Source organism: Malaclemys terrapin, chromosome 3 (genome assembly GCF_027887155.1).
Source record: "Malaclemys terrapin pileata isolate rMalTer1 chromosome 3, rMalTer1.hap1, whole genome shotgun sequence".
NCBI lineage: Eukaryota > Metazoa > Chordata > Testudines > Emydidae > Malaclemys > Malaclemys terrapin.
Window position 1 is genome coordinate 149,828,576 of NC_071507.1, and position 27,756 is coordinate 149,856,331.

At 42.1% G+C, this 27,756-nt stretch overlaps 1 protein-coding gene across 1 annotated transcript; it reads left to right on the plus strand.

The window, feature by feature from the left end:
- Positions 1–4,709: 4,709 nt before the first annotated feature.
- Positions 4,710–27,303, plus strand: TMEM30A (transmembrane protein 30A). Its single transcript, XM_054021728.1, has 7 exons — positions 4,710–5,252; positions 11,721–11,837; positions 15,007–15,114; positions 17,861–17,948; positions 20,513–20,656; positions 22,305–22,511; positions 25,139–27,303. The coding sequence occupies exons 1-7, from the start codon at positions 5,010–5,012 to the stop codon at positions 25,330–25,332; spliced, it is 1,101 nt and encodes a 366-aa protein (XP_053877703.1). The 5' UTR covers positions 4,710–5,009; the 3' UTR covers positions 25,333–27,303.
- The last annotated feature ends 453 nt before the right edge of the window (positions 27,304–27,756 follow it).

Genomic DNA, 27,756 nt, shown 5'->3' on the forward strand with positions numbered 1-27,756 from the left:
TCACTGCAGTTCATTTCTCTTATATAACGTGCTGAGTTGCTAACTCCCTCCCAGAGCCCACATGTCTGCACCCCCTCCTGTACCCCAATCCCATGCCCCAGGTCAGAGCCTGCACCCCTCACTCAAACTACCCATAGCCTGCAACCCTCCTGCACCCCAACTCCATCCCAGAGCCTGCACCCCAAAAAGGGATGGATTAACTTTTTGTGGGCCTGGTGCTAAACATATTTGTGGTCCCCCAGAGGGGAAATGGGGACATGGGGCATGGGGGGCAGAGTCCTCAGAGCGACGGGCTGGCCGGGGGCAATGGGAGATGGGTCATGGCACGGCAGGAACAATCCTGCTCCACCCAGCCCAGTACAATGGCACTGTTTACAAAGCGGGAGCTGCCAGACGCACACTGGCCAGCCCGGCCCTGTGCTCCCATCATGCCTCTTCCCCTTTGGGGCGGGCCCATGACCCCAAGGGTGATACCAGAGTGGCCCCTTTGGTCGATCTGCTTCCTCCTGGCTAATGTGACAAATTGATCTATTGTACGATTGAGGCGCGCTGTTTCACGTATTTGTGTGTGAGTCCGTGAAAAGGGAGGTAAGCTTTGGGGGTACGGAGCATGCCCCTGAGCCCAAGGTGGGACGAGAGTGGCCCCTTTCATCGATCTGCTTCCTCCTGGCTAGCATGCCCCTAAGCCCAAGGTCATACCAGAGTGGCCCCTTTCATTTTTTCCACTGGCTTCCGCCTTCCTTATTTCCAATGACTTGTCTGCTCATGCACCTGTCACTGGTCCATGGGGTTGCGAATCAGGAGGGATGGGGTTTGTGGTCAAAAACACTCACGGTCTGCTTCCTCCTGGCTAACGTGCCAAATTGATCTATTGGTCAATTGAGGCGCACTGTTTCACGTTTTTGTGTGTGAATACGTGAAAAGACCCCCACAAACCCCCATGCCCAGTGCTCTCCCACAGACCACTCCGAACCGCCCCCAGATCCTCTCACTGCCCAGTGCCCCCTAGCTGTAGACCCCCCACAGTCCTCCCACAACTGCACAGTGCCCTGCCCCTCCCCGCCCAGAGCCCCCCCACAGATTCCCTCACTGCCCAGTGCCCCCCACCGCCCCACTGCCACAACTGCACAGTGCCCCACCCAGACCCCTGCACACTTCCCAGTGCCCCAACACACACAGATCTGCCCACCCCCCACTGCACAGCACCCCCCCCAGACCCACTAGAGACTTACTCTCCCACACCCTAATCCCCAGCCACAATACCCGGCCCTGATGGGAGGTGACTGTGTCTGCCAGGCTGAGCCGGCAGCGCAGCCAGAGCTTGTCCTGGGGCAGGATAACTCCGGCCCTTGGGGGTGCAATCAGCCAGGCTGGAGCAGGAGCAGGGCCTACCTGGGCCAGGCTCCCTCAGGACCCACATGCCTGGCAGGACCCAGCTGAGCCTCCCACACTGTCCCCCTCCCCCAGCTGTCCTCTGGGACTGGCTGAGACTGGCCCAGCCTCTGCACCAATCCCAGGTGGCTCTTAGCCCTGGGGAGGCAGGTGGGGCCCCACAGGTCCCAGGCAGTGGAGACAGCTCAGAGCTGGAGCAGTGCTGGGGAGTGGGGCATATCCCTGGGACATGACTCCTGAGATCCCACCCACAGCCATTGGCCCTGTGGCCAGCAGCCCTGCTGAGCCCACATGGTGGCCCCCAGCTGCTGGGTGATGAGCCCCCTACAGCAGCAGCATAGCCAGGTTCTAACATCAGGGATTTCTTGTATTATGTATAGTGAGTGTATTATATAAAAAACAGGTAGTAGGGTTTACAGTGTTCTAACAAGAGATTATGCTATTATCATTATCCAGTCAACTTGCACACCACTATTTTGAATTAGTGATAATTCACAGAGAGAGAAAGAAGAAAGCTGAATTTAGAGAATAATTATTAAACAGATTCTTGGTTATTCACTCCAGTCCATAGCACACAGCACCATAAACCCAGTAGAATCTGGCCAAGAGAATATTCACCTCAAATTGTCATCTGCTACACTCCCCCTCCCCCCCCCCGGCCCATTCCCAGTAACCACTATTCAGCAGGTCCGCCCGGGGGGGGGGGGGGGGGGGCAAGTGGGGCAATTTGCCCCAGGCCCGGAGTTTGTCGGAGACTCCCCATACTTCCGTCTTCCCCCATCCCATCCCCCGGCGTCCTGGATGTGGCACGCTGAGGCTCCGGTAGAGGGGGTAAGCGGCATGATAAGGGAGGGGCCGGACAACCCCCTGACCCCATCCCCCCACAGCCATGACCCCCAGCTCCAAGCCCAGCCCCTCTGAGCCGGACACCCCCCTGACCCCATCTCCCCACATCCCTGAGCCCAGCCCCTGTGAGCCGGGCGCCCCCCAACCCAGAGCCCAGCTCCCCCCGGAGCCCTGGGCAAGCAGCACCTCCCCCAGGCAGCGACAGCCCATTTGCACCAACCATCACCATCACCCAGCGAGAGCCCATTATGTAACTGCAAATGTCTACATCCCATTAAAGCATTTAATGTTTTCAAATGTTGGATTTAGTGTGTTTTCAAATTATTACAAATTAATTTTTGAATGTATTTCACTGGTTATTTTTTACATTTCCAAATACATGTTACTAGAGTATTGCAACTTTTTTTTATGGAAGGGGCCCCAAAAATTGCTTTGTATATGATGCAAATTGGAAAAGTAAAGTCAAAAAAATCCCTTTTCATGGATTCACACAAAAAAAAAGTGAAACAGCATGCCTCAATCATGCAATAGATCAATTTGGCACATTAGCCAGGAGGAAGCAGAGTGTGAGTGTTTTCAACCACAACACCATCCCTCCCGTTTTGCAACCATCCCCCAGAGGAAGCAGACCGGGAGTGTTTTCCACCACAACCCCATCCCTCCCGTTTTGCAACCATCCCCCAGAGGAAGCAGACCGGGAGTGTTTTCCACCACAACCCCATCCCTCCCGTTTTGCAACCATCCCCCCAGAGGAAGCAGACCGGGAGTGTTTTCAACCGCAAACCCCATCCCTCCCGTTTCGCAACCATCCCCCCAGAGGAAGCAGACCGGGAGTGTTTTCCACCACAACCCCATCCCTCCCGTTTTGCAACCATCCCTGGACCAGTGACAGGTGCATGAGCAGCCCAGTCATTGGAACTAAGCAAGGAGAAGCCAGTGGAAAAAATGAAAAGGGGCCACTGTGGTCTCACCTTGGGCTCAGGGGCATGCTCCGTTCCCCCAAACCTTACCTCCCTTTTCACGGATTCACACACAAAAAAGTGAAACAGCATGCCTCAATCATGCAATAGATCAATTTGGCACATTAGCCAGGAGGAAGCAGAGTGTTTTCGACCACAAACCCCATCCCTCCCGTTTTGCAACCATCCCCCCAGAGGAACAGACCGGGAGTGTTTTCCACCACAACCCCATCCCTCCCGTTTCGCAACCATCCCCCCAGAGGAAGCAGACCGGGAGTGTTTTCCACCACAACCCCATCCCTCCCGTTTCGCAACCATCCCCCAGAGGAAGCAGACCGGGAGTGTTTTCGACCACAAACCCCATCCCTCCCGTTTTGCAACCATCCCTGGACCAGTGACAGGTGCATGAGCAGCCCAGTCATTGGAACTAAGCAAGGAGAAGCCAGTGGAAAAAATGAAAAGGGGCCACTGTGGTCTCACCTTGGGCTCAGGGGCATGCTCCGTTCCCCCAAACCTTACCTCCCTTTTCACGGATTCACACACAAAATAGTGAAACAGTATGCCTCAATCATGCAATAGATCAATTTGGCACATTAGCCAGGAGGAAGCAGACCGGGAGTGTTTTCCACCACAACCCCATCCCTCCCGTTTCGCAACCATCCCCCAGAGGAAGCAGACCGGGAGTGTTTTCCACCACAACCCCATCCCTCCCGTTTTGCAACCATCCCCCCCCAGAGGAAGCAGACCGGGAGTGTTTTCCACCACAACCCCATCCCTCCCGTTTTGCAACCATCCCCCCCCCCGAGAGGAAGCAGACCGGGAGTGTTTTCCACCACAACCCCATCCCTCCCGTTTTGCAACCATCCCCCCCCAGAGGAAGCAGACCGGGAGTGTTTTCCACCACAACCCCATCCCTCCCATTTTGCAACCATCCCCCCAGAAGAAGCAGATTGGGAGTGTTTTCCACCACAACCCCATCCCTCCCGTTCTGCAACCATCCCTGGACCAGTGACAGGTGCATGAGCAGCCCAGTTCTTGGAACTAAGCAAGGAGAAGCCAGTGGAAAAAATGAAAAGGGGCCACTGTGGTCTCACCTTGGGCTCAGGGGCACGCTCTATACCTACAAACCCTACCTCCCCTTTCACGAATGCAATGAAAGCGGCCACTACGGTCAGGAAGCAGATTGGGATTGTTTTTGACCACATACCCCATCCCCTCCTGATTCACAACCCCATGGACAGGCGGTAGCAATTTAACAAACAGTTTACCAAACTGCTACGCTGCGTGGCAGAAACCGCTCCCAGTAGCAAAAGGGGAGGGCAGCACTTTGTGCTGATACAACGGCAGCGTGGCGCACGCAGCTTGGTCACGCGACGCCTCCACAGTGAGTGTCCTGCACCCCCAACCGGGGCGGGAGAGACTGCGCATGCGTGGGCGCACTCTGTCTCTCTCGCGCGCTCTCTCTTTGCGCATGCGCCTTCAGGGCACGGGCGGAGAGCCCCGGCTAAGCCGGAAGGGTGGAGGTTAGTGGAGCTTATAGTCATCGATTATGCGCCCTAGATCTAACCAAGCCCCTGCCTCGCCTACTGCGGCGGCGCATGCGCAGGTTGGGGAGGGCGGGCGGAAGACAGTGTCCCGGTCACCCGGTTAGGGGAGCTGGTGACGTTTGTTTGTTGTTAGTGGCTTCGTGGGTGCGGAACTGTCCCTTTCCTCGCGCGCAGGCGCAGTTCTCTCCCGTTCCTCACTGGCCCGAGCGGAGGCGGCCTCGGTTCCCGAGCGGAGCGCTGGCTGCTCCCCCTCCTCGGCGGCCCCATGGCGGTGAACTACAACGCGAAGGAGGAGGCGGACGGGCACCCGTCGGGAGTGGGGGTCCCCGGCGGGGCGGGGAAGAGCCGCAAGCCGGATAACACGGCATTCAAACAGCAACGCCTGCCGGCCTGGCAGCCCATCCTGACCGCAGGCACCGTGCTGCCCGCCTTCTTCATCATCGGCCTCATCTTCATCCCCATCGGCATCGGCATCTTCGTCACCTCCAACAACATCCGCGAGTACGAGGTGAGTGAGGTCGGGACGGGGAGCGGCTGCCAGGGGCTGGGTGACCGGCGCTGGCTCTCCCTGCCCGGGTGGGGTGGCGGTTAGACGGGGGGCTTTGCCCTGGGAGGGGAACTCGCTCTTGTGGGGGTCTCCCGGCTCCTGTTCTCAGCTGGTATCTGAGCTCGCGCTGGGCATCCCTCGTCTCTCGGTGAAACCCAGGCTGGCAGAGGGTGAGCGGGGGCGATCTTGAGTGCAGGAAATGTTCGGAAAAGGGAGCTGGGCTTTCTAAACCCAGGTAGATCACGTCTGGGAAATACCCTGTAGAGACCCAGCTGTACAGTACTGGCCTGGGGTGGGGATGTGTGGAGCTAATAGGTCTCAGTCTTCCATAATTTACCACATTATGGTTGAGATTACAAATGCCACTCTGAAACACAGAGAAAAATCCCCAGCCTGGGTAATAACTGGAAGACCCAGTTTTCCTCATGGAGCAGCCATTCCTCAGACCAGGGTCAGGTGAGGTAGGTTTTATAGGTAGTATGATAGTCTAGCAGCCTGCAGGATTAAAGAGGTTCTGCTGTTCTATTGGGCATTGCCAGATCCTCCTTGTCTCTTCATGCTGTTGTGGTTGATGTGGTTTTGGAGGTGAAGAAATGGCTTCTGTAGGAAGTGACTGTGTTTGTCAATTTGGTCAAATGTTAACGTTCTGTTTTTAATTACTTGTTTATCTCTTGCATTGACTAATGGAGGTTGAGAGAACATAGAGTGGAATACTCAAAATGACCTTGCCTACTACCCTGAGCATCCTCCCTTGATACGGATTTCTTTAGCTCAGTGGTCTCCAACCTTTTTACATCTAAGATCACTTGAATTTAAGGATCTATCCCGCCCCTTCCCCCCCCCCCCGAGGGTCCCCTCCCCCACCCTCCCTCACTCGCTCTCCCTCACTTACATATATGCTTAACTTTACCACTTTCAGTAGTCCCATTTAAAATAGTGGGATTACTCACAGTAATAAGTGAAGCACATATGTGGCTGCAGACTGAGCCCCTTAAAAATACACTTTGGTGTGCAGATCAAGTCATACCAGTTATATAAAAAACAGTATTGTTCACTTCTATCTGTCAATCAGTGGAGATAACCTCCTTGAGGAGTGAAGATGGAATAGTTGTGGAAATTATTTCATTAGGTAGATTGAAAGAGTGTCTGAGATTTTTCATTTGTATATCTCTGTTAAAATGTTAACACTACTATAATACAATATGCAAAGGAATATAAACATCAGACTACTTAAAAAAATAAATGAAACCCTCAAAGGCAAGGAATTTAAAAGATAAGGTAGAAATGTACTTCATGTTCTCCCAGTATTGTGTGTGTTCTTAATTGCTTTCTAAAAATATACATGCCTTTCTTCCCAGATTTGAGCCACACACCCCATCTCAAAATCAACCCTGAGCTGCTTAAAAGAACATGGTTGGATTTGATAGAGTAACTTTAAGACATTTTCTTGAAATAACGCTTAGGATGGACATGTAAACTCTAAATTTGAGTGTTCCTTTTAATGATTGGAACAAGAGTAAAAAGTTGTTGCTTCTAACACATTAACCACCATTGTAGCTTATCTTTTCTTTAAAGAAACAAATGTCCTTAGTTTTGTTCTAGAATAAATTATTACAACAAAAAATATTTAAAATCAAAGGGCAAATTTTTCAGAACATAGTGCCTGAAGTTAAGGTCTTAAATCTATATTTAGATAACTAAATTTATTTAGTCTGATTTTCAGAAAAGCTGTGCCCTCCCAGCCTCAATGAGTATGTCTTACTGCATCTGGAGCAAGTCTCCCAGCCCAGGTCCACAGATTTGTGTTTTCACGCCACTGTGATAAAAAAGCTGTATAAATGTTGCAGCTCAGGCTTTCTAACCTAAGAGGTAGGGTGGGTTTGAGAGCCGGAGCCACAGTGTCAAAGCAGTATCTACACAGCTATATTTAGCATGCTAACACGGCCCTGCTAACACAAGCCTGTGAACCTAAGCTGCCAGATGCAGTGAAGATGTACCGTGTGAGGTCGGTGGTGCTTCAGTTACTTAATATCTTTGAAAAATATACTGCTTTTTATATAGGTGTCTAGGACCTTGACCTAACAAACATTTGCACATGTGCTTAACATTTCTTGCATGAGTAGTCCCACTGATTAAAGTTAAACATGCGGTTAAGTGTTTTTGGGATTGGAGCCCAAATTTAGACTAAGAAGCTTTAATTGAAAGTTCCCAGTTGTGAAAATTTTGGCCAAGTTTCTTACATTTTGTGTACTATTTGCCTTTTTGAGCTTGGTTGGGAAACATTCTGTTCATTTTCTTTTTTGGGTTCTTATATTGAGACTAAGACCATGGTGTCTATATAAATACATAAAATCTGCTAGCTGTAGAGGAATGTTCACTTAAAAATAAATAAATAAATCTGGTCCCACTGTGTTGTGTTTTTTTTTTTTTTTTTTTGACAAGTTAAGGTTCAATGGCATGGGGTATACGTTGTGATGATAAAAGATTATATGCCAATGGGGATCATTCATTTATTTCCCAGACTCTTTAATGATTGTCTTTTTAAAGATATATAAGCAGATTTTCTTCTGCAGTCTAGCCCCCTTGTGCTACGACAGACCTGCTGGATTCCCTTGGCATGGGTAAATCCCTAACTGGCGTAGAACCATTTTAGTTGTTTTCTATGCCATTCTTGCAGTCCCTGGAGTGGAATAAAGGGTGTGGCTGGAATGTGAATGTGCCATGGCCGTTTCTGGCTTACATATTGTCCCTTCAGAGCCATAACTAGCTGGCATATTTTAGAGCAGCCTGTATGCCACTCTGAAATAATCTAGAGCTGACAAATAGAGCTCTGCGCGGATTCAAAATTTGTATCTGCATCCAATCCGTGATCTGCAAAAATGATCTGTGGCTATAAAGCAGATATCTGCAGATTTGCAGGGTTTTCTATAGAAAATTTGGATCCACATCCATCTGCGATCCGCAAAAATGGTTCACGGATATCCGCATCCGTGGATGCAGTGGCTATAAAGCAGATATCCATGAATTTGCAGGGCTCCACTAACAAAGGCACCAGGGTGAAGGAACAGGAACCAGCTCTTGGACTCACCTCACTTCCCCTTAGCTGTGAATGATAGGCATACCTGTATCATTTAGCTCATATAATTTTTATGAACAATGTAATTTTTTTGATAACTACTCTATGGTTTAAAACAAAATGGACATGTTAAGCACTTTACAGATTTGAAACAACTTCATTTTAAAGTAAAATTTAGTCAAGTAATGTCAACGTTTGATATCTTTATTGCTTATTTTCCAATAAAGCCATGTTTACCAAACAGTTGAATATTCTAATAGAGTGGTTCACAAACTTTTTTTTTTTTTTTTCCCACGGACCATTTGAAAATTGCAGAGGGTCCACTTAATGATCTTTCCAAATGTTGTTTGTACCATTAGTTAACTATTGTAAAGCGCTTTGGCTACAAGCACTATATAAAAAAACAATAAAAATGTTTTTTTGTTCTACAAATAAAGGCACACAACTCATATTTTAATATCAGTAGTCTTATCTTTCTAATGCAATGGACGTGCTCTCTCTCCCCTGCTGCGGCAGCCCCCAAGATGGGGCTGGGAAGTCTCTGTCCTGCCACAGCAGCCACAGAGCTGAGGCTGGGAAGGAGGGCCGTCTCTCCCTGGCCGCTGCAGCCCTGCATGTCCCAAATTCTCCCCCACCCCCTCTTCTCACCCCACTGCCCCTTCACACCTACCCTCTATTCCCCCTAGAGGCCACCACATCACCTTACATGTGCATCTTCTCCAGGGTCCAGGCACCTAATTAGTGGAGCCACGCCTGCGCGGCTCCACTAATTTAAGTGGGTGGCCCTTCATTCTCTTGTGTGCAGCCACCCAGATGCGCATCTTAGAGGGAGCTATCTGCAGACCACTTGAATGGAGCTCGCGGACCACTGGTGGTCCATGGACCACAGTTTGAGAACCTCTGTTCTAATACATTTAATAGCTGTCTGAGTCAGTGAATAATTCCACTTCTTACTATATGCAAACATGTTTATTCCATAAAATTATTTATAAGTTACTGTGTCTTGTTCAAAAAATAACGGTTGTATTGGTTTTATTTATGAAGGGGGATGTATAAGAAAAAAATTAAGCATACTTTGTTAGTACTTCTCACTCAGCTAAATGTCGTATATCAATATAGGTTTCACACTGATTTCCGTTCCAATTGTCATGAATTGAAATATGGAACCTTTCCAACAGCTTTAACATAACATAAAATTACATATCCTTTACATGAGTCGCTTTTCTAGCATTTTCTGAAATTCTGTTGAGGTCACACGAACATACTTCAGAGGATGGGTAGTGTGTTCATAGAAGTCCAGTTAAAAAAATAAATAATTTTGTTCAATGGAAAACAAGTATATGGCTAGCAAAAAGGTGTCTTCGGTGTTTTACCAGTTTCTCTTGCTTTCTTTTCCTCTACCTTGGGAGCAGTGCAACAAGTGTTGGAATTTAATTTATTTAGGAATCATTCAGGAGCTGAAACATAACATTGAAAATCAATTCTAAAAGATACCTGATCCAGGTCTAAAGCAATTTTTTTAAACTATCAATAATATGATGTATACAGACTGGTTGTCCAACTATTGACTTTGTCGGGATGAACAAAATTGACCTATAACAAGGCAGTTAAGTGTGCTATCAATTATAGGTGACCCACAAATGAAAAAAAAAAAGGGGGTTTGTTCTTTCTCTTTCTGCATTACTGCTACTATCAATTACTGTTTATTATTTGTATTACCATAGAGCCAAGAGGCCCCAATCAAGAGTATGGTCCCATTGTCTGTATACAGACATGTAGAGAGAGAGATTTTCTACTTTCATAGAGTTTACAGTCAGTTGTTTAAAGACTTGACATTTTAAAATATAACCTGCCTTTTTAACCCTAAAATAACAAGCTTTGTTTTTTATGTAGGACTTTTTGGCTGACTAGAGAATAGAGTGGGTTCTGAGTATTAAGGTCTCTGAAAGATACTTCACCATAGGTTTGGCTTGTCATAGGAAAACTATCAATTGTTGACAACAGGTGTCAGTACAATACTATCAGAGAGGTAGCCATGTTAGTCTGAATCTGTAAAAAGCAACAGAGGGTCCTGTGGCACCTTTAAAACTAACAGAAGTATTGGAGCATAAGCTTTTGTGGGTGAATGCCCGCTTCATCAGACGCAAGTAATGGAAATCTCCAGAGGCAGGTATAAATCAGTATGGCGATAACGAGGTTAGTTCAGTCAGGGAGGGTGAGGTGCTCTGCTAGCAGTTGAAGTGTGAACACTAAGGGAGGAGAAACTGCTTCTGTAGTTGGATAGCCATTCACAGTCTTCGTTTAATCCTGATCTGATGGTGTCAAATTTGCAAATGAACTGGAGCTCAGCAGCTTCTCTTTGGAGTCTGGTCCTGAAGTTTTTTTGCACAATACTAGTTCAACTGCTGTTTAATTGCCTGTATAGATAAGGACAGACTGGGCAGCACTGTTACAGATCTATATCCAAACACGTTGCTGACAGAGACTGCTGAAATAGTGCTATTTCCAGGTGAACGCAGGGCCTAAAACTTGTTTATTTTTTAGATAACCCTATTTAATTCAATCTTCTTGCTGACACTCAAACCTGATATACACTAGAAAAAGTATTGTTGATAATGGGGGTCGGCAATAGGTTCAACTGCAACAATAGACCAGACAAAACAATGTTCAATTGCCTTTTGAAAAACCATCCAAACAATTGGTCAAATTATCACTGTTCTGTCAGGACACAGTGCAAAATTCTTGTATTTACATACTTTGCAATAAAGGTTTGTTTAAAACACCAAACAGGATGATGAGTTGACCCATGTATATATTCTCTGATGTTTTTAACTCTTCATATTAATGTTGTTTGAATTACATCATTTTAAAAGTTAGGTAATCCACAATCAATCAAATAAACACTGATGGTATTCTCAACTATCCAGTGGTAATCTATTCTTCCTAGCTTTCTTTAAAGATATGCCAAATCATTGTCTTAATTTCTTACATTAAGAGCTAGCCTTTCAAAAGCAGCCAGCAGCTCCCAGATTGGGGTCTGATTGCTTTTGAAAATCTTGCCTCCTCATTTAGGTGCCTAAATGAGGAGTAACAATGTATTAAGTAAACCTCCATGAGTTGATTTGTTTTTAGCACAGACATTCTTTTTTTATTTTTATTTTTTTCGTTCTATAATGTGAAAAATCCACTTGTGAAACCTTAATTCTATATGAAGTCTTCTGTGTGGGAATATTCTTTGGATTTGAGATGGAGTTGATTGAGAAAGAGCAGAGATTACGTCAGTCTGTTTGGTTTAGTAATTGTGATTTTATGTCTTTCTCTCATTGTAACTCAGTATCCTCTTTCTCTTGCAGATTGATTACACGGGAACCGACTCTTCTAGTCCCTGCAACAAATGTTTAAATGTGTCCTGGAATAGCACACCACCTTGTACTTGCACCATTAACTTTACACTGGATCAACCCTTTGAGGTCTGTTACTGTGAATTATCATCAGAATTACTCTTAATTTTATGACAGGTTTCAAAGTATCAGCCGTGTTAGTCTGTATCCGCAAAAAGAACAGGAGTACTTGTGGCATCTTAGAGACTAACAAATTTATTTCAGCATAAGCTTTCGTGGGCTGCAGCTCACTTCTTCAGATGCATAGAGTGGAACACACAGACAAGATATTTATACATACAGAGAACATGAAAACATGAGTACCCAGAAGCCACCTACTACAGGACAGGCCCAACAAAGAAAATAACAGAACGCCACTAGCTACCACCTTCAGCCCCCAACTGAAACCTCTCCAGCGCATCATCAAAGATCTACAACCTGTCCTGAAAGATGATCCCTCACAGATCTTGGAAGACAGACCAGTCCTCGCTTACAGACAGCCTCCCAACCTTAAGCAAATACTCACCAGCAACCACACACCATACAACAAAAACACTAACCCAGGAACTTATCCTTGCAACAAAGCCAGCTCTGTCCACATATCTATTCAAGTGACACCATCATAGGACCTAACCACATCAGCCACACCATCAGGGGCTCATTCACCTGCACATCTACCAATGTGATATATGCCATCATGTGCCAGCAATGCCCCTCTGCCATGTACATTGGCCAAACTGGACAGTCTCTACGCAAAAGAATAAATGGACACAAATCTGACATCAGGAATCATAACATTCAAAAACCAGTGGGAGAACACTTCAACCTCTCTAATCACTCAGTGACAGACTTGAAGGTGTCAGTTTTGCAACAACGAAACTTCAAAAACAGACTCCAAAGAGAGACTGCTGAACTCGAATTAATATGCAAATTAGATACAATTAACTTAGGCCTAAACAGAGACTGGGAATGGTTGGGTCATTACACTAATTGAATTTTTTTCCCCCCCATGTTAAGTTCTCCTCACACCTTCTATGGGTCATATCGATTATCACTTCAAAGTTTTTTCTTTTGCTGCTACTTATAGCTCATCTCAATTGATTGGCCTCTTACAATTGGTATGCGTACTTCCATCTTTTCATGTTCTCTGTATGTATAAATATCTTCTGTCTGTGTGTTCCACTCTATGCATCTGAAGAAGTGAGCTGCAGCCCACGAAAGCTTATGCTGAAATAAATTTGTTAGTCTTTAAGGTGCCACAAGTACTCCTGTTCTTAATTTTATGTTCATGCCTTTTGCATTTTATCATTGCTTTTGTAAGGTATTGTACTAGCTATCTTCGCATCTGCTTAGTTAAGTCAAAAAAACTAAATTTTTATGTTAGAGGAACATCATACTTGCCTTATTCTTAAAAATTAAATCCTGTTATGCTCTTCTCTTCATCCATCAACTAATTCTGTGTGTTGTATGTCTTCTCCACAAACTGCATCTGGTGCAACAGGTTTGAATCAGGTCTTAATTTATTTATCATCACCCAGAAATGTTTAACGTTAACTGGATCCTTAAGTCACGAATCCATAGATTTACCATGTGAGACTTTGACAGTCTGTACTGAGTTTTTTATTAAATTCTCTTTCTGTTGCACCACTGATGGTACAATATGTAGGAGCATTCGCATAGACTGCCTGCTGATGTTTTAACTATCATTAACCAGGGTTAGATGACCCTGTTGTAAAGCTGCAAGCGCCAGCCTACATTAGCACTCCCAGTCATTGATGGAACCACGCGGGTGGTAGTGCAACTAAAGGAGATTTTTAACAATAAATTCAGTGTAAACAAAGCTTGAAAACTAGTTTTATGAATGTCCCTAAGGGCATTCAGTTTTACAAAAGTTTGGGGGTCTTATGTTTAAAAAGAAAATTTGAGTTTCTGTGTGAATTTCAGAAACACTCTGTATAATGTAAAGATTTGGAAAATTGAGACTACTTGAATTGTGCAATACTGTGTGACCAAATGCTGCCTGACCACTCCTGTGTGGTTAGTGAGAGAGACCCAGATCAGAATACCCAATAGTCCTGTGGTTGGAGCGCTCTTCTGACAAGTGGGAGACCACTGTTAAAATCCATTCTCCCCTTCAGACGGGATGGGGAGGAACTGAGCCTGGGTCTCTCACATTCCAGTGAGTGCTCTAACCACTGGGCTAAAAGTTATAAGAAAAGTGGCTGCTGCTCCTTCGTTGTTTCATGCAAGAATGGCTTAGGCGCTAAGCCGTCTGACTCCAGGAGAGGATTTTCAGTGGATCACAAGCAGGGTTAGATGCCTCCCTGAAGCCAGGATTTAGCCAGTGAAAATCCATGAGAAGGGGGAGGGAGGGCTTAGGATACACCCCTCTCATTGGCATCGCCCATTGACTAGGTTAGGCAAGGAGCCACCTAGCTTGCTGGCTTCTGTGGATCACAGCTTTAGTCACCTATCTCTCCACATTCATTGTATAGAAAGCCTAGGCTAGACACCTAACTCAGGCTTTGTGGATTCCATTATTCTTTCAGTGATTTTTCTCAAAAAGAAGAACAGGAGTACTTGTGGCACCTTAGAGACTAACAAATTTATTAGAGCATAAGCTTTCGTGGACTACAGCCCACTTCTTCGGATGCATCCGAAGAAGTGGGCTGTAGTCCACGAAAGCTTATGCTCTAATAAATTTGTTAGTCTCTAAGGTGCCACAAGTACTCCTGTTCTTCTTTTTGCGGATACAGACTAACACGGCTGTTACTCTGAAACTAGTGATTTTTCTAGGTGCCTAAAAGTTAGGCACAGCAATACTCAGCATTGCTGTGCCTAAGTCCCTTTGTGGATATGGGTCTTAGTGTTGGATACGAGTGTGGGAAGCCCCTTGAACTTAGATATTGACACTAAAAAAACTTTCATTGTTGCCTCTGAATTGTTAAACAGCGAATGTAAGGTATTTCAGAATTTCTTGATGATGACTTGTGATATGTGAGGTTAGAAGGACACAACTTGTCTTTCAGATGCCAGGCTGAGTTTACAATACTGGCAGTTTAAAACATTTTGTTTTGATTTGTCTTCTGAGCTAATACATTATGAATATTACTGATGTAGAATAAATATAGAACATCAATATGTAAAGATTTGTCAGTTTCCTGCCTGTACCAACACATTAGTGTATCTTATGGATCGTTATCTTATGTATTGGTATTATTGAATATCCTCTTTCAATCTGCCACCTTGGGTTTTGCAGACCAATGTGTTTATGTATTATGGACTGTCCAACTTCTATCAAAACCATCGTCGTTATGTGAAGTCTCGGGATGACAGCCAACTAAATGGCGATAATAGTTCTTTACTTGTAAGTAAACTTATGCTCAAGTCTAATCATTGGTAATAATTAGGTAACATAAATCCATACGCTGCAGAAACATTTTCAACATTGAGGTGAAATAGACACTTTTCTTTGTGTAGTAGGAGACTTTGATTCTTTGACAATGTTATATTGATGACTTCATATATGTTACACTAAATGGACATTATATACTTCTATCTGATGGATTGTGGTACAGTAGATTAATCATTGCTTACTGCAAATAAATGTGTTCTGATTAGCTTAGATCTGTCGTGCTTTTCAGGCAGTGAAACCAGTTTAGCTCCATCTGTTCTGTCTGAAGTTTTATCTTTCACTAATGAACAATGCCCCGCTAGTTAGCAGTTTTCAGTCCTTAGAATTGGGTACTCAGATTTAGCATTCCAGTTGATTAGCTACTAGTTATCAAATATCAATACTAAAATGCATGTGTTCAAAACAACTATGTGAAGTCTCTCAGGGCTCTTTAGGCATGCTTTGTCTTCTACAGGTGGTTTGGGTACACAAAAGATAGGGATAAATGGTCAGTTTTCACTGTGGAAAGAAGTAAATAGTGGGGTCCCCTAAGGATCTGTACAGGGACCTATGCTATTAACCCCATTTCCCAGATCATTTATGAATATGTTTAACGGTGAGGTGGCAAAGTTTACAAACAATACAAAATTACTCGAGATAGTTAAGTCCAAAGCAGACTGCAAAGAGTTAAAAAGTGATTTTTCAAATCTGGGTTACATGGCAACAAAATGGCAGATGAAATTCAGTGTTGATTGCTGCAAAGTAATGCACATTGGAAAACATATTCCCAACTATGCATACAAAATGATGGGGTCTAAATTAGCTGTTCCCACTCAAGAAAGAGATCTTGGAGTAATTGTGGATAGTTCTCTGAAAACATCCACTCAATGTGCAGCAGCAGTCAAAAAACCTAACAATTTCAGGAACCATTAGGAAAGGGATGGATAATAAGACAGAAAATATCATAATGCAACTATATAAATTCATGGTACACCCACATCTTGAATACGGTGCAGTTCTGGTCACTCCATCTCAAAAAAGATATATTGTAATTGGAAAAAGTACAGGGAATGGCAAAAAAGAATGAGTATGAAGAGAGATTAAAAAGAGTGGGACTGTTCATCTTAGAAAAGAGATGGCTGGGGGGGATATGATAGAGATCTATAAAATTATGAATGTTGTGGAGAAAGTGAATAAGAAAGTGGTATTCACCTTTCACATAATACAAGAATTAGGGGTCACCCAATGAAATTAATAAGCAGCAGGTTTAAAACAAACATAAGAAAGTACTTCTTCACACAAGGCACAGTCAACCTGTGGAACTTGTTGCCAGGGGATGTTGGGAAGGCCAAAAGTATAACTGGGTTCAAAAAAGAATTAGATAAATTAATGGGAAGATCGGTCGATCAGCGGCTAATAGCCAAGATGATCAGGGATGCAACCTCAATCTCTGGGTGTTTCTGCTTCTGGCAGTGAGTGGTTTAGGGACTGCACAACAGGGGATGGATCACTTGATAATTGGCCTGTTCTGTTCATTCCCTTTGAAGCATCTGGCACCAACCACTGTTGGAAGACAAAGTACTGGGTTGGATGGACCATTGGTCGGACACATTTGGGCCATTCTTATGTTCTTAATTAGGCCATATCTAAACTATGGGTGCTACAGTAGCATAGCAGTGGTGCCATAGCTATGCCCTTTAGTGTAAGACATAGACTACAGTGACAGAATGCGTTTATCCATCACTGCAGGAACTCCACGTACCCAAGGGACTATAGCTAGGTCAACGGAAGCATTCTTCCATCAAACTGGCTGCATCTACATTGGGGATTAGGTCAGCATATCTGTGATCATAGAATATCAGGGTTGGAAGGGACCTCAGGAGATCCTCTAGTCCAACCCCCTGCTCAAAGCAGGACCAATCCCCAGACAGATATTTACCCCAGTACCCTAAATGGGCCCCTCAAGGATTGAACTCACAACCCTGGGTTTAGCAGGCCAATGCTAAAACCCCTAAGCTATTCCTCCCCCCAAAAGTATGCTCAGAGGTATGGAGTTTTCATATCAGTAGCTATGTCAACCTAAGTTTTAAGTGAAGACTGGGCCTTAGGGTCTTGATAAGGGAGTTGTTGGCTATTTGCGGCTCCAGCAGATACTTACTTCTTTCTCTGTTCCCTGTGACCTCTATAAAAGGGTAGGAGAGTTCCAGTAAATGGCTGTTGTGCCACTGAAGTCAGTTTTTTTTACTTGGATGTTTTGTCTCAAAACAGGGCAAGTTGGGGGAGTTGTTACCATTTTTACATTTTCATTTTATAGTATCTATTGGTCTTACATCAGTATATAAATATTTTACTGTTAAGTGCCTAAGTCTTTTTTCAGATAGTCAACTTTCTCACTGGTTTAATGGTGGAAATATGTTTTAAATATATTTTGGTTATTCTGAAGCATTAGATCAAAAGCATACAAAAACTCCACTATATTGATTAAAAAAACAAAACAAAACGTTATATTCTACAGTGTATGCCCTATGTGGGTTCTGAACTCTGATTTAGTTTTTGTTTAGTGAGTAAAAACCTATTACAATTAATATTAAAAATGATATTTTAAATAGTTTAGACTGGGCAATTCAAGTTGTTATTCAAAGGATGCAGAAAATGTAGTTTATAATGGGATTAGTTAGCTGCAGATCTTAACTATCTCTTCTTTTCTTTTAAACGTTAGCATCCCAGTAAGGAGTGTGAGCCTTACAGCACGAGTGAGGGTAAACCCATTGCTCCTTGTGGAGCTATTGCCAACAGTATGTTTAATGGTATGGTATTTTCTTTTAAATTACCTCATAAAAATATCAAGACACTTCTGCAATCTGGTACACACATCAAATTGTGCTATAAATTATTTGAAATTTATTAAAAATGTTAGAGGATTTTGGCTTTAAATTAGACAAGCTTTAACTGTGCAAAGCAAATAGATTTTGTTATGCTTGAGTGCGGAAGGGGAAACATGCTAGGGGGAACTGCTACTGCTTATTTTCCTTCTGAAACTGTTTTATCAGATGCATTCAATTATGACAGCAAGGGTTGGGGATAACTTCCACATGGCACTGGCTGTTACGTTTATGTAGTATACATGTACTACTGTATATAAAATAAAATATGGAGATCTGAAGGGTCAGAGTCGGGGGGAAACATGGGCAAGCACAGCAGGGACAAAGAAGAGCAGAGGAAATTTAGGGGGAAATCTAATAAATAGATATGTATACACGAATGCAAAAGTATGGGGAATGAACAGGAAGAATCAGAAATACCATTGAATCACAGTTATGACATAATTGGTGTCACATAAACTTCAGATGACTGGAATATTAGATAGAGGGTATAGCTTGTTCAGGAAGAACAGGCAGGGGAAAGAAGGGAGGAAGCATTGCTTTGTATATAAAAAGTGTATATGCTTGCACTGAGGTTGACAGGGAAGTAGGAGACAGACTTGTTACAAGTCTCCGGGTAAGGATAAAAGAGGTATAAAACAGGGATGATGTCGTGGTAGGTGTCTACTGTAGACTACCTAACTAGGAAGAAGAGGTGGATGAGGCTTTTTTTAAAACAACGAATAATGATAAATAAAATCCATCCAAAACCACAGAACTTGGTGGTGATGGGGGATTTCAACTACCCAGACATCTGCTGGGAAAATAATACAGCACGGCACAGCTTATCCAACAAGTTCTTGAAAAAAGAACAGGAGTACTTGTGGCACCTTAGAGACTAACAAATTTATTAGAGCATAAGCTTTCGTGGACTACAGCCCACTTCTTCGGATGCATCCGAAGAAGTGGGCTGTAGTCCACGAAAGCTTATGCTCTAATAAATTTGTTAGTCTCTAAGGTGCCACAAGTACTCCTGTTCTTCTTTTTGCGGATACAGACTAACACGGCTGTTACTCTGAAACTTAACAAGTTCTTGGAATGCATTGGTGACAACTTTTTATTATAGCAGGTGGAAAAAGCAACTGGGGGAGAGGCTATTCTAGATTTGATTCTGATAAACGGAGGAACTATTTGATAATCTGAAGGTGGAAGACAGCTTGGGTGAAAATGATCATGAAATGATAGAGTTCATGATTCTGAGGAATGGTAGGAGAGAAAACAGCAGAATAAAGACAATGGGCTTCAAGAAGTCAGTCTTTAGCAAACTCAGAGAATTGGTAGGTTCACAGTCAAGCTGGAAGGGCAAATCAGAATGGGGCCCTGCATGGATCTGTCTTGGGTCTGGTTCTATTGAATATCTTCAAAAATTATTTAGATTATTACATAGAAAGTACACTTAGGAAGTTTGTGGATGATACCAAGCTGAGAATGGTTACAAGCCTTTTCAGGGACAGAATTAGAATTCGGGATGATCTTGACAAAATGGAGAAATGTTGTTAAATTAAATAGGATGAAATTCAAGAAGGATGAATGTGAAGTACTACACTTAGGAAGGAATAATCAATTGCACAAATACAAAATGGGAAATGACTGCCTAGGAAGGAATATTGCAGAAAAGGATCTGGGGGTTGTAGTGCATCACAAAATAAGCGAATCAACAATTTAAATCTCTTGCAAAAAAGTGAACATCATGCTGGGATGTATTAGCAGGAGTGTTATAAGCAAGACACGAGAAGTAATTCTTACACTCTATTCAGCATTGATGAGACTTCAGCTGGAGAATTGTGTCCAGTTCTGGACACCATGCTTCAGGAAAGATGTGGACAAACTGGAGAAAATCCAGAGAAGAGCGACAAAAATGATTAGGTCTAGAAAACATAACCTATGAAGAAAAAATTTAAAAATTGGGTTAGTTTATTCTGGAGAATAGAGGACTTGGACGGGGGTGGGGGGGAAACATAACTGTCTTTAAGTATGTAAAAGGTGTTTTAAGAAGAGGTGAGAAGTTGTTCTCCTTAATCACTGAGGACAGGACAAGAAGTAATGGGCTTAAATTGCAGCAAGGGTGATTTAGGTTAGACATTTGGAAAAACTTAACTATAAGGGTAGGTAAGCACTAGAACAAATTACCTAGAGAGGCTGTGGAATCTCTGTCATTAGAGGTTTTTAAGAATGGGTTAGACAAACACCTGTCAGGGATGGTCTAGATAATACTTAGTGCTGCCTCAGTGCTGTGGACTTGAAGACCTATCAAGATCCCTTTTAGTCCTACATTGCTATGATTGTATGATATATTGTGTCCTATGAAACAATTCATTTGCTCTGATAGTCATGGCTATAAATGCTGCCTTCTCCAGTTTTATGGAAATATCAAATAATACCGAACAGATGAAACTAGAGTCAATTGAAGGTTTTTCTACCCCTTCTCTAACTTGAATTTCTCATATTAGATACATTGGAATTGTTTCGCATTGATAATGAAACAAGGACCCCTATTACTTTGAATAAAAAAGGTATTGCTTGGTGGACAGATAAAAATGTTAAGTTCAGGAATCCTTCTGGAAATACAAATAATTTGACAGCACTTTTCCAAGGTAAGATCTTAAAATTTTAAATTGAATAACAAAATACTGAAAACATGTCAAATGCATTTTAATAAAAAGCTATTGTTACTATTTTTTTCCCAGTACAAGCATTGTAGTGGGCATCCTAATATAACTATGCTGTGGTTCTGCTAAGAATACCAAGCTCAACACTTTTTTTGCCATGCAGAGAGATAGTTTCTGTCATTTTCAGAAAATCATTTTATCACATGTGTGTCTCTATTTTACTGTAGTATTTTTATGAATGATTTAAAATCAGTACAGTCATTGAAAGAAACTGATATTTTTAAAATGCTGGAATCAGAATATGTTAGAATTCCCTGCCTATCTTTCTGAAATTCTAGAAAATGTCTTAAGTAAAGTTAGTGGTTTATCAAGCAAAACATAAATGTCATAAACATAAAAAGAAAAATCAAGGCATGCTATTCTAACTTTATGAACTCTTATAGGGAATTAAGTCAAATCCTTTATTTTATAATATGGATTGTTTTAAAACTCACATTCACTGCATCTGACAGCTAACTAACTTGTAAATCTGGAAGAGTATTGCTCTATGTGAGACTGAGTGGGGCAATGCTCTTTATTTAAACCAAATTATCTTGAAAGTCATCGCTTTCAAGCATACGTTCATTCTTATAAGAGTTAAAAGTTTGAAACAAAATATTCAGCTAGCAATTAATGCTGTAGTGCAGCTAATGTTGCTCTTAATTACCAGCCTACTTTTAATATCTGCTTGTTTCACCCTTTCTGTTAATTCTTTGATATCTGGTTCTAACTTCTTGTGTCATGGTTAAAGGTATACTGACTTAAAATCATATCCATAAGGAAATTTTATTGTTTATACCACTAATAATGCTTTGGATTACTATATTCTAATAATGTAACTTTGTACCATTACAAAGTTTTATTATTTTTTATTTATTGTGTTTCACTTAGTTTTGGACCATTCTGACTTTCGGATTGTAATATGCTAACACAGTTTTGCAATTTTTGGGTTGCTAACTCTCAGAGAAATCCTACAACTCTTTAAATACCAAAAACACTTCACTAATCTTAAATTTAAAAATATTTCTATTGATAGGTTCTGTAAAATCATTTTTTCCCCAAATCTAATTTTTTTTTGACTGAAATTGATCTGAGCATGACCCTCTGTCCTCTGACAACTGTATTAATTCCTTGTATTGATTTTTAATTGGCCAAAACCGATATTACCTTTGACTGCCAGTATCTGGAATTGCACACACACTTCAGAGTCTTAGGCTACATCTACACTACAGGGGGGGAGTCAATTTAAGATACGCAAATTCAGCTACGTGAATAGCGTAGCTGAATTCGACGTATCGCAGCCGACTTACCCCGCTGTGAGGACGGCGGCAAAATCGACCTCTGCGGCTTCCCGTCGACGGCACTTACTCCCACCTCCGCTGGTGGAGTAAGAGCGTCGATTCGGGGATCGATTGTCGCATCCCAACGGGACGCGATAAATCGATCCCCGAGAGGTCGATTTCTACCCGCCGATTCAGGCGGGTAGTGTAGACCCAGCCTTAGAAAAAAGTTTTTAAGTGCACACCAGTATCTAAACCTGCAAGATATACCTCTTGTCTAAATATTTCTAGTTAATTGAATTCTTTAATTTTAGGCACGACAAAGCCTGTGAACTGGCCCAAACCAGTGTATATGCTGGATTCCGAAACAGACAACAATGGGTTCATCAATGAAGACTTTATTGTATGGATGCGTACTGCAGCATTGCCTACATTTCGTAAACTATATCGCCTGATTGAGAGAAAAAATAACTTGCAGCCTACCTTACAAGCTGGAAAGTACTCTTTGGACATCACATACAGTATCCTTTATTGAAATTTTAAAAACTGCTAATATCACCTGGAATATTTGAATGTATGTATTTATAGCTTTCAGAATGTTGTTTGTGAATAACTAATATCCTTTTTGTGCTTTATTTTATTAGTTGCATAGCAGAACCACATAGCATTGTCTATTTGTAAATTAATGAAATTATCAGCCCAGTTTACTACTTGTGCAAAGAAGACTGCTCTGGTAATTGGTTTGAAGAGGGCAACCAATTTGGAGGTAACCAGTTTGATATTGTAAAGAGTGCCCAAATGAATCACTATAGAAAAACCTGGCATTTATCAGACACATGGAAACTTCCTGATCTAAACATTTCACATTTTTTATTTGTCCTCAAATGAGAACTGGTCCTTAGACTGTTTTGTAGGCTTTTGTGTTGGTTTTTGCTGTGAAAACTTGAAGCTCTGAGAATGTTGAGATGTGTAGAGACTTCTTAATGAGTTTTGTCAAACAGCCTGAGTTTTTAAACTTCATCAGCTGTGAATAACTTTGGGTCAGGAAGAATGTAGGATATGTTTGTGGAGTCTGCAAGCTGTTTAAACCAATTAATTTTGGTTCCAGAAAATTAGAAGCTTCTGACACACTACAGTGTAATCTGTTTAGTTTAATTTACGAGTTCTCAGTTCCTGATCAAGAAATTCAGAAGCATGCTGCTGCACAGATTTCAGGATATACAGATGCAGCCTGATCCATAAGATATGTAAATCAATCTTCTGGCAACCTTAGTCCTGGCATTTCTTAATTTTGAGTGCTTGACTTTGTAACGTTAGTCATTTTCTTTTACTAGTTTTTTTGTACAGAATGTAGTGGCAGTAATATGCTAAGTCCTTTAGACAGGTATAAAGACAATCATGCAGTTTAATACTTCACTGAGGAGAGAACGATAGTGCCTTTTGAGGAGGTGGTGGAGGCATGGCAATGCAAGCGAGGGATTCCAGGTACAGGGCTTGCATGGTAAACCCAGAGACAAAGCTGGAGGACCCTTAGGGCTTGTCTTCGCTGCAGAGTTAACTTGGGCTTTTACTTGGATTTTGTCCCTTACCTAGTTCATAACAGGGCTAGAGATCTGTGTATATAGTCAGGATGCTTTCAGCCCTGGCTAGCTGGCCGGTCTGGGGCTATAGGCTAAAGCTAAAGTGCTGCTTATGCATGGTCTGGTAACCAGGTCACTTTGCAGTGTGAGCACAGGCAAATCAACTCAGGAACTACTAGTCTGCCATTGCCTTCCCACAATCCTCCACCAGGCTACATATTTTTGCTCTCTGTCTCTTCTGCATTTCCTGGTCCTAACAGGCCAAGACAAGCTCCTCACACAGCTCCAAGAATGTGGCCTTCCTCATGTGGAAATTCTGGGCTCTCTGCTACTCATCCCAGATCTCCATGACAATATAGTCCCATCATTCTGCTTGTGGTTCTGCTCCAGAAGCATTAGGTTGTGGGGATTCCACAGTGTTTAAAACCTGCATCAACTATCTCCACTATTCCATGTCTGCATTCAGCCTTTGTGATCTCCTTAGCAAGGCACACTGCTGCATTCTCAGGGTTACAAACTGCGGCCAGAATGCCCCCTACCAGTGTCATGCCTGCATCTGCTTCCAGAATGAGAGTTTCATTAATGCCAACCACAGATTTGTTGGATAAAGGCCATGCTACAAGTTAGAATGGAGGCTACAGACAGAAATCTAGAGTATGACAAACTGGAAATGGTTTTCTTCTGGTGAGCTAAGATCACTTCAGCACAGGTGCCCAGAGAGGACCGACAGGTTCTTCCTCAAAACACTGTGGCAATAGTTCATAGAGCCATGCAGCACTAAACCATAGGATATTACCCCAGAAGTCTTAATGCTTCACATGTGAGAGTACAGCTCCCAAGTGAACACAGTCCAATGGATGCACTCGAGTATAGTTGTGTGCTGTCGCCTTTTATGGCTGGGCTACGTCTATGCTGATAATCATGTCCAGATCCAGTCATCTCAGTTACTTCTACAGTGAAGACGTACTGAAAAGGGGAGAAGTAAAGCAGGCGGTTTGGGTGTAGTGAAGAGAGAAAGAAAGACAATGTGAAAAGAATAGGAAATAGGTGGGAGCCTTGAACATGGACCATCTCCCCCCACTTGTGTAAACTGTAGTCATTGGAGCTATGACAGTTTACACCAGCTGAGGATCTGCTTAAAATTGATCTGGAAAGTGAATGAAAGCCAGTGAAGGGGTTTAATGAGACGGATGTGGTCAGAGCAGCGGGTAAAGTAGATGACAGATTGAAGGTTAGGTGAGAATCCAAAATACCAGACAGGAGGAAGGTTGCAGAAGTTGATATTAAAAATTTAGCAGGGTCTGTACAAGAGTTCTTAATCATTTGTGTGACTAGCAGCTGTGTACTGGTCAGTGAGAGAGCCTTATTGTTGTCTTTCATTTTGCTGCACAGTAGTGGAGAGTACATGAAAACTGAGAATGAAAATTAGGTCACTAAGGAAATCAGATATTTTGGGGAGGGTGTGTTACATTCTGTTACCAACTGAAATGATCTCATGTTTTAATATGCCAGCCACACTTCTAATTAAATGACTGGTTTTGGGATGAATTTTCCTATATGTTCTTCAGATTACCCTGTGCACAGTTTCGATGGACGGAAACGGATGATCCTGAGCACCATATCATGGATGGGAGGCAAAAATCCATTTCTGGGAATCGCTTACATCACTGTGGGGTCCATATGCTTCTTTCTAGGAGTTGTGCTGCTAGTCATTCATCACAAATATGGAAATCGAAACACTAGTGCGGACATTCCCAATTAATCTTGCATTCTGAAAACAAATGTACTGCATGTGCATCAAGGCCAGTCCAGAGTGGGCCCAGTTTTTGATAGCTTAATCTGCTTATATTGCTTCTGAAGCTGGGTGCAAAACTCTTTCTCTAAAGCCTTTCTTCCCCTTGCTGTGGATTGACTTTGAAAATGACGGGTATTTAATTAGCTATACTGATTGTATCTATGCTGACTGCATAAATGGTTTTCTGATGTTGATCTCTTCCTAGGCAGGCTATATGATCCATATAGCCCCTGTTCCCTTAATGCATCTGCCGCTTATTTCTGTGCTATGTAATATATCCATATGATACTGTATGTATAGGTTGGGTGGAGAAAGGAGACTGTTTTAGAATATTGTTAACCATTCACGATGTCAGTGCTATTAAAAGGAGAAATAATAAGTCTTTAATGTTTGTTCATGTCACTGTATTGTGTGCATAGGCTTTATGTTCCTTGCTGAGATGTTTAATATATTAAAGTTGTAAAATATTTCCTGTGTAAGTGTGTTACGCATTAAATCTTCATAAAGTGCTGTTACAAATTCACATAACTCTGTATTTTAGATAGTTCCCATGCCAGGCAAATCCGATAACATGCCCTGAAAATGTCAGGAGATCTGTCAACTGACTGTATGGGTGAATTTCCAAGTCTAGTTTCAACTTGGAAACCGTTGTTGAGATAAAAAAGCAGCTTTGTTCTAAATATTTCTTTTGCTTGAAGTTATATTTAGAACAGTTTACCCATTGTACTTGTGATCTTGCTCTTTGTGAAGATATTAATCAAGAAAAAATGAAGTTCTTTCCAATCATAAATCTGGGTGGAATAACTATCTTGCCAGTGGAGAAACTTCCTTGCCCTGCTCTAGTTAGAAACAGGGCTTAGATGTTCAGAGCAGGTAAGTGTTCAAATCCCAAAGTGAAAGAATTCATAGTTATTGAAATGACTATCCCTTTTCTTTTTACATAGATTGAGCTTGGCATGAAAGTCATTTAAATGTCTGTTACAGGTAGTGTACAGTATTCCCTCAAATCTCCATATTAAAACCGGTTTCATTTTTGTTGGTTCATTCAAAGTTCACTGTAAATTGTAAGCTACTGCATTCTAGTGATTTTAGATGATGCACATTATACATTGTAATTTAAATTGCAGAGGTTACTTTACATGTAACTGGCTTGATAAAGTATTTGAATATTCAATATTGAATAAATGCTGCAAATTATTTATGATGAAACTTTTGTCCTTAAACAAACTTATTTTCACCTGGATGAATATATATTGTATTCTGCTGAATGAGATGTACAGTTTCAATGCAATTTAGCCAAGTTTTAGTATTTCTGAAATCATATACACTTGTGGCAAAAACTTTGTTCATGTTTTAGTAGCTTAACTTGTAGTCAGTTTCTGAAATATACTGTATTAGTATATCAGTTTTGAGGAGATCTCTGACCATTTTTTTTTTTTACTGAATTGCTTGTTTCTTTGTGTAGTATTTCAAGTTAGCAGTGAAAATAGTCAGTTCCTTTGTATAACATGTGAAATGAGGCAAAAGCTAAACCAATGATTTAGATAGTTTGTTCACTGATAACATACCAACTAAAATTTATTTTATGTAGTTGACTGCACCATAGAATGTGGCAGTGCAACACATGATGATTTTATGTCCAAAAGAAGAGTTTAAGATTTTTTTTTTTTTTAAATGTTGAAGTTTCATAAATGTCATTGTCATTACAGAATTGGGGTATACAACTTTGATTAATATCTCCACACAGCATAATAGAAAAGCTGCACAAAAGATGTTAAGTTAAAAAAAATCACTTTAAACTATAGAGTAGTTGCTAGATCTTGTTCATTGAACTAGTAAGGGAACTTCTCTCAATTTCTGGTTATTTAAATATTTTGATTTTTATAAATGTTTTTTTTGGCTGGTATTTGTCAGCTCAATAAAGGTAAACTGAATATATTTTGCTGTGTTCATAATCAATATTTTAAATGTAAGGAACTTCCTCTTGAGTTACATGCAACAACTGAAATGCCATTTCAGGTGAAAAACTGATTCTAGCAATAGGTAAATATCACCGTTTTGACTAGTTTGAGAACGATATTTTCCTAGGGCAGTGTGTTTCCTCTGGTGTGCAGAATATGTAACTTCATTCCCTATTCTTGCTGTTAGTCATGACTGTCTCTTTTCCCCCAGCATTCCCCTGCTGAATGTAGCCTGTGTCCCTCTTTGGAGGTCATCTTAACTAAGTGGATCAGGTGAGGTACTTTTTGCTCTTCTTGTCAGAGTTAAGAAAGGGGTTTCCCTTTGTTTGGAGTAAATTCACTGTTGTACGTTCTCAATCTGAGGACCCAAATTACAAATAAAGCTTACACACCATAGTAAAGAAGAGACAACTAAAATAATATGAAAGCA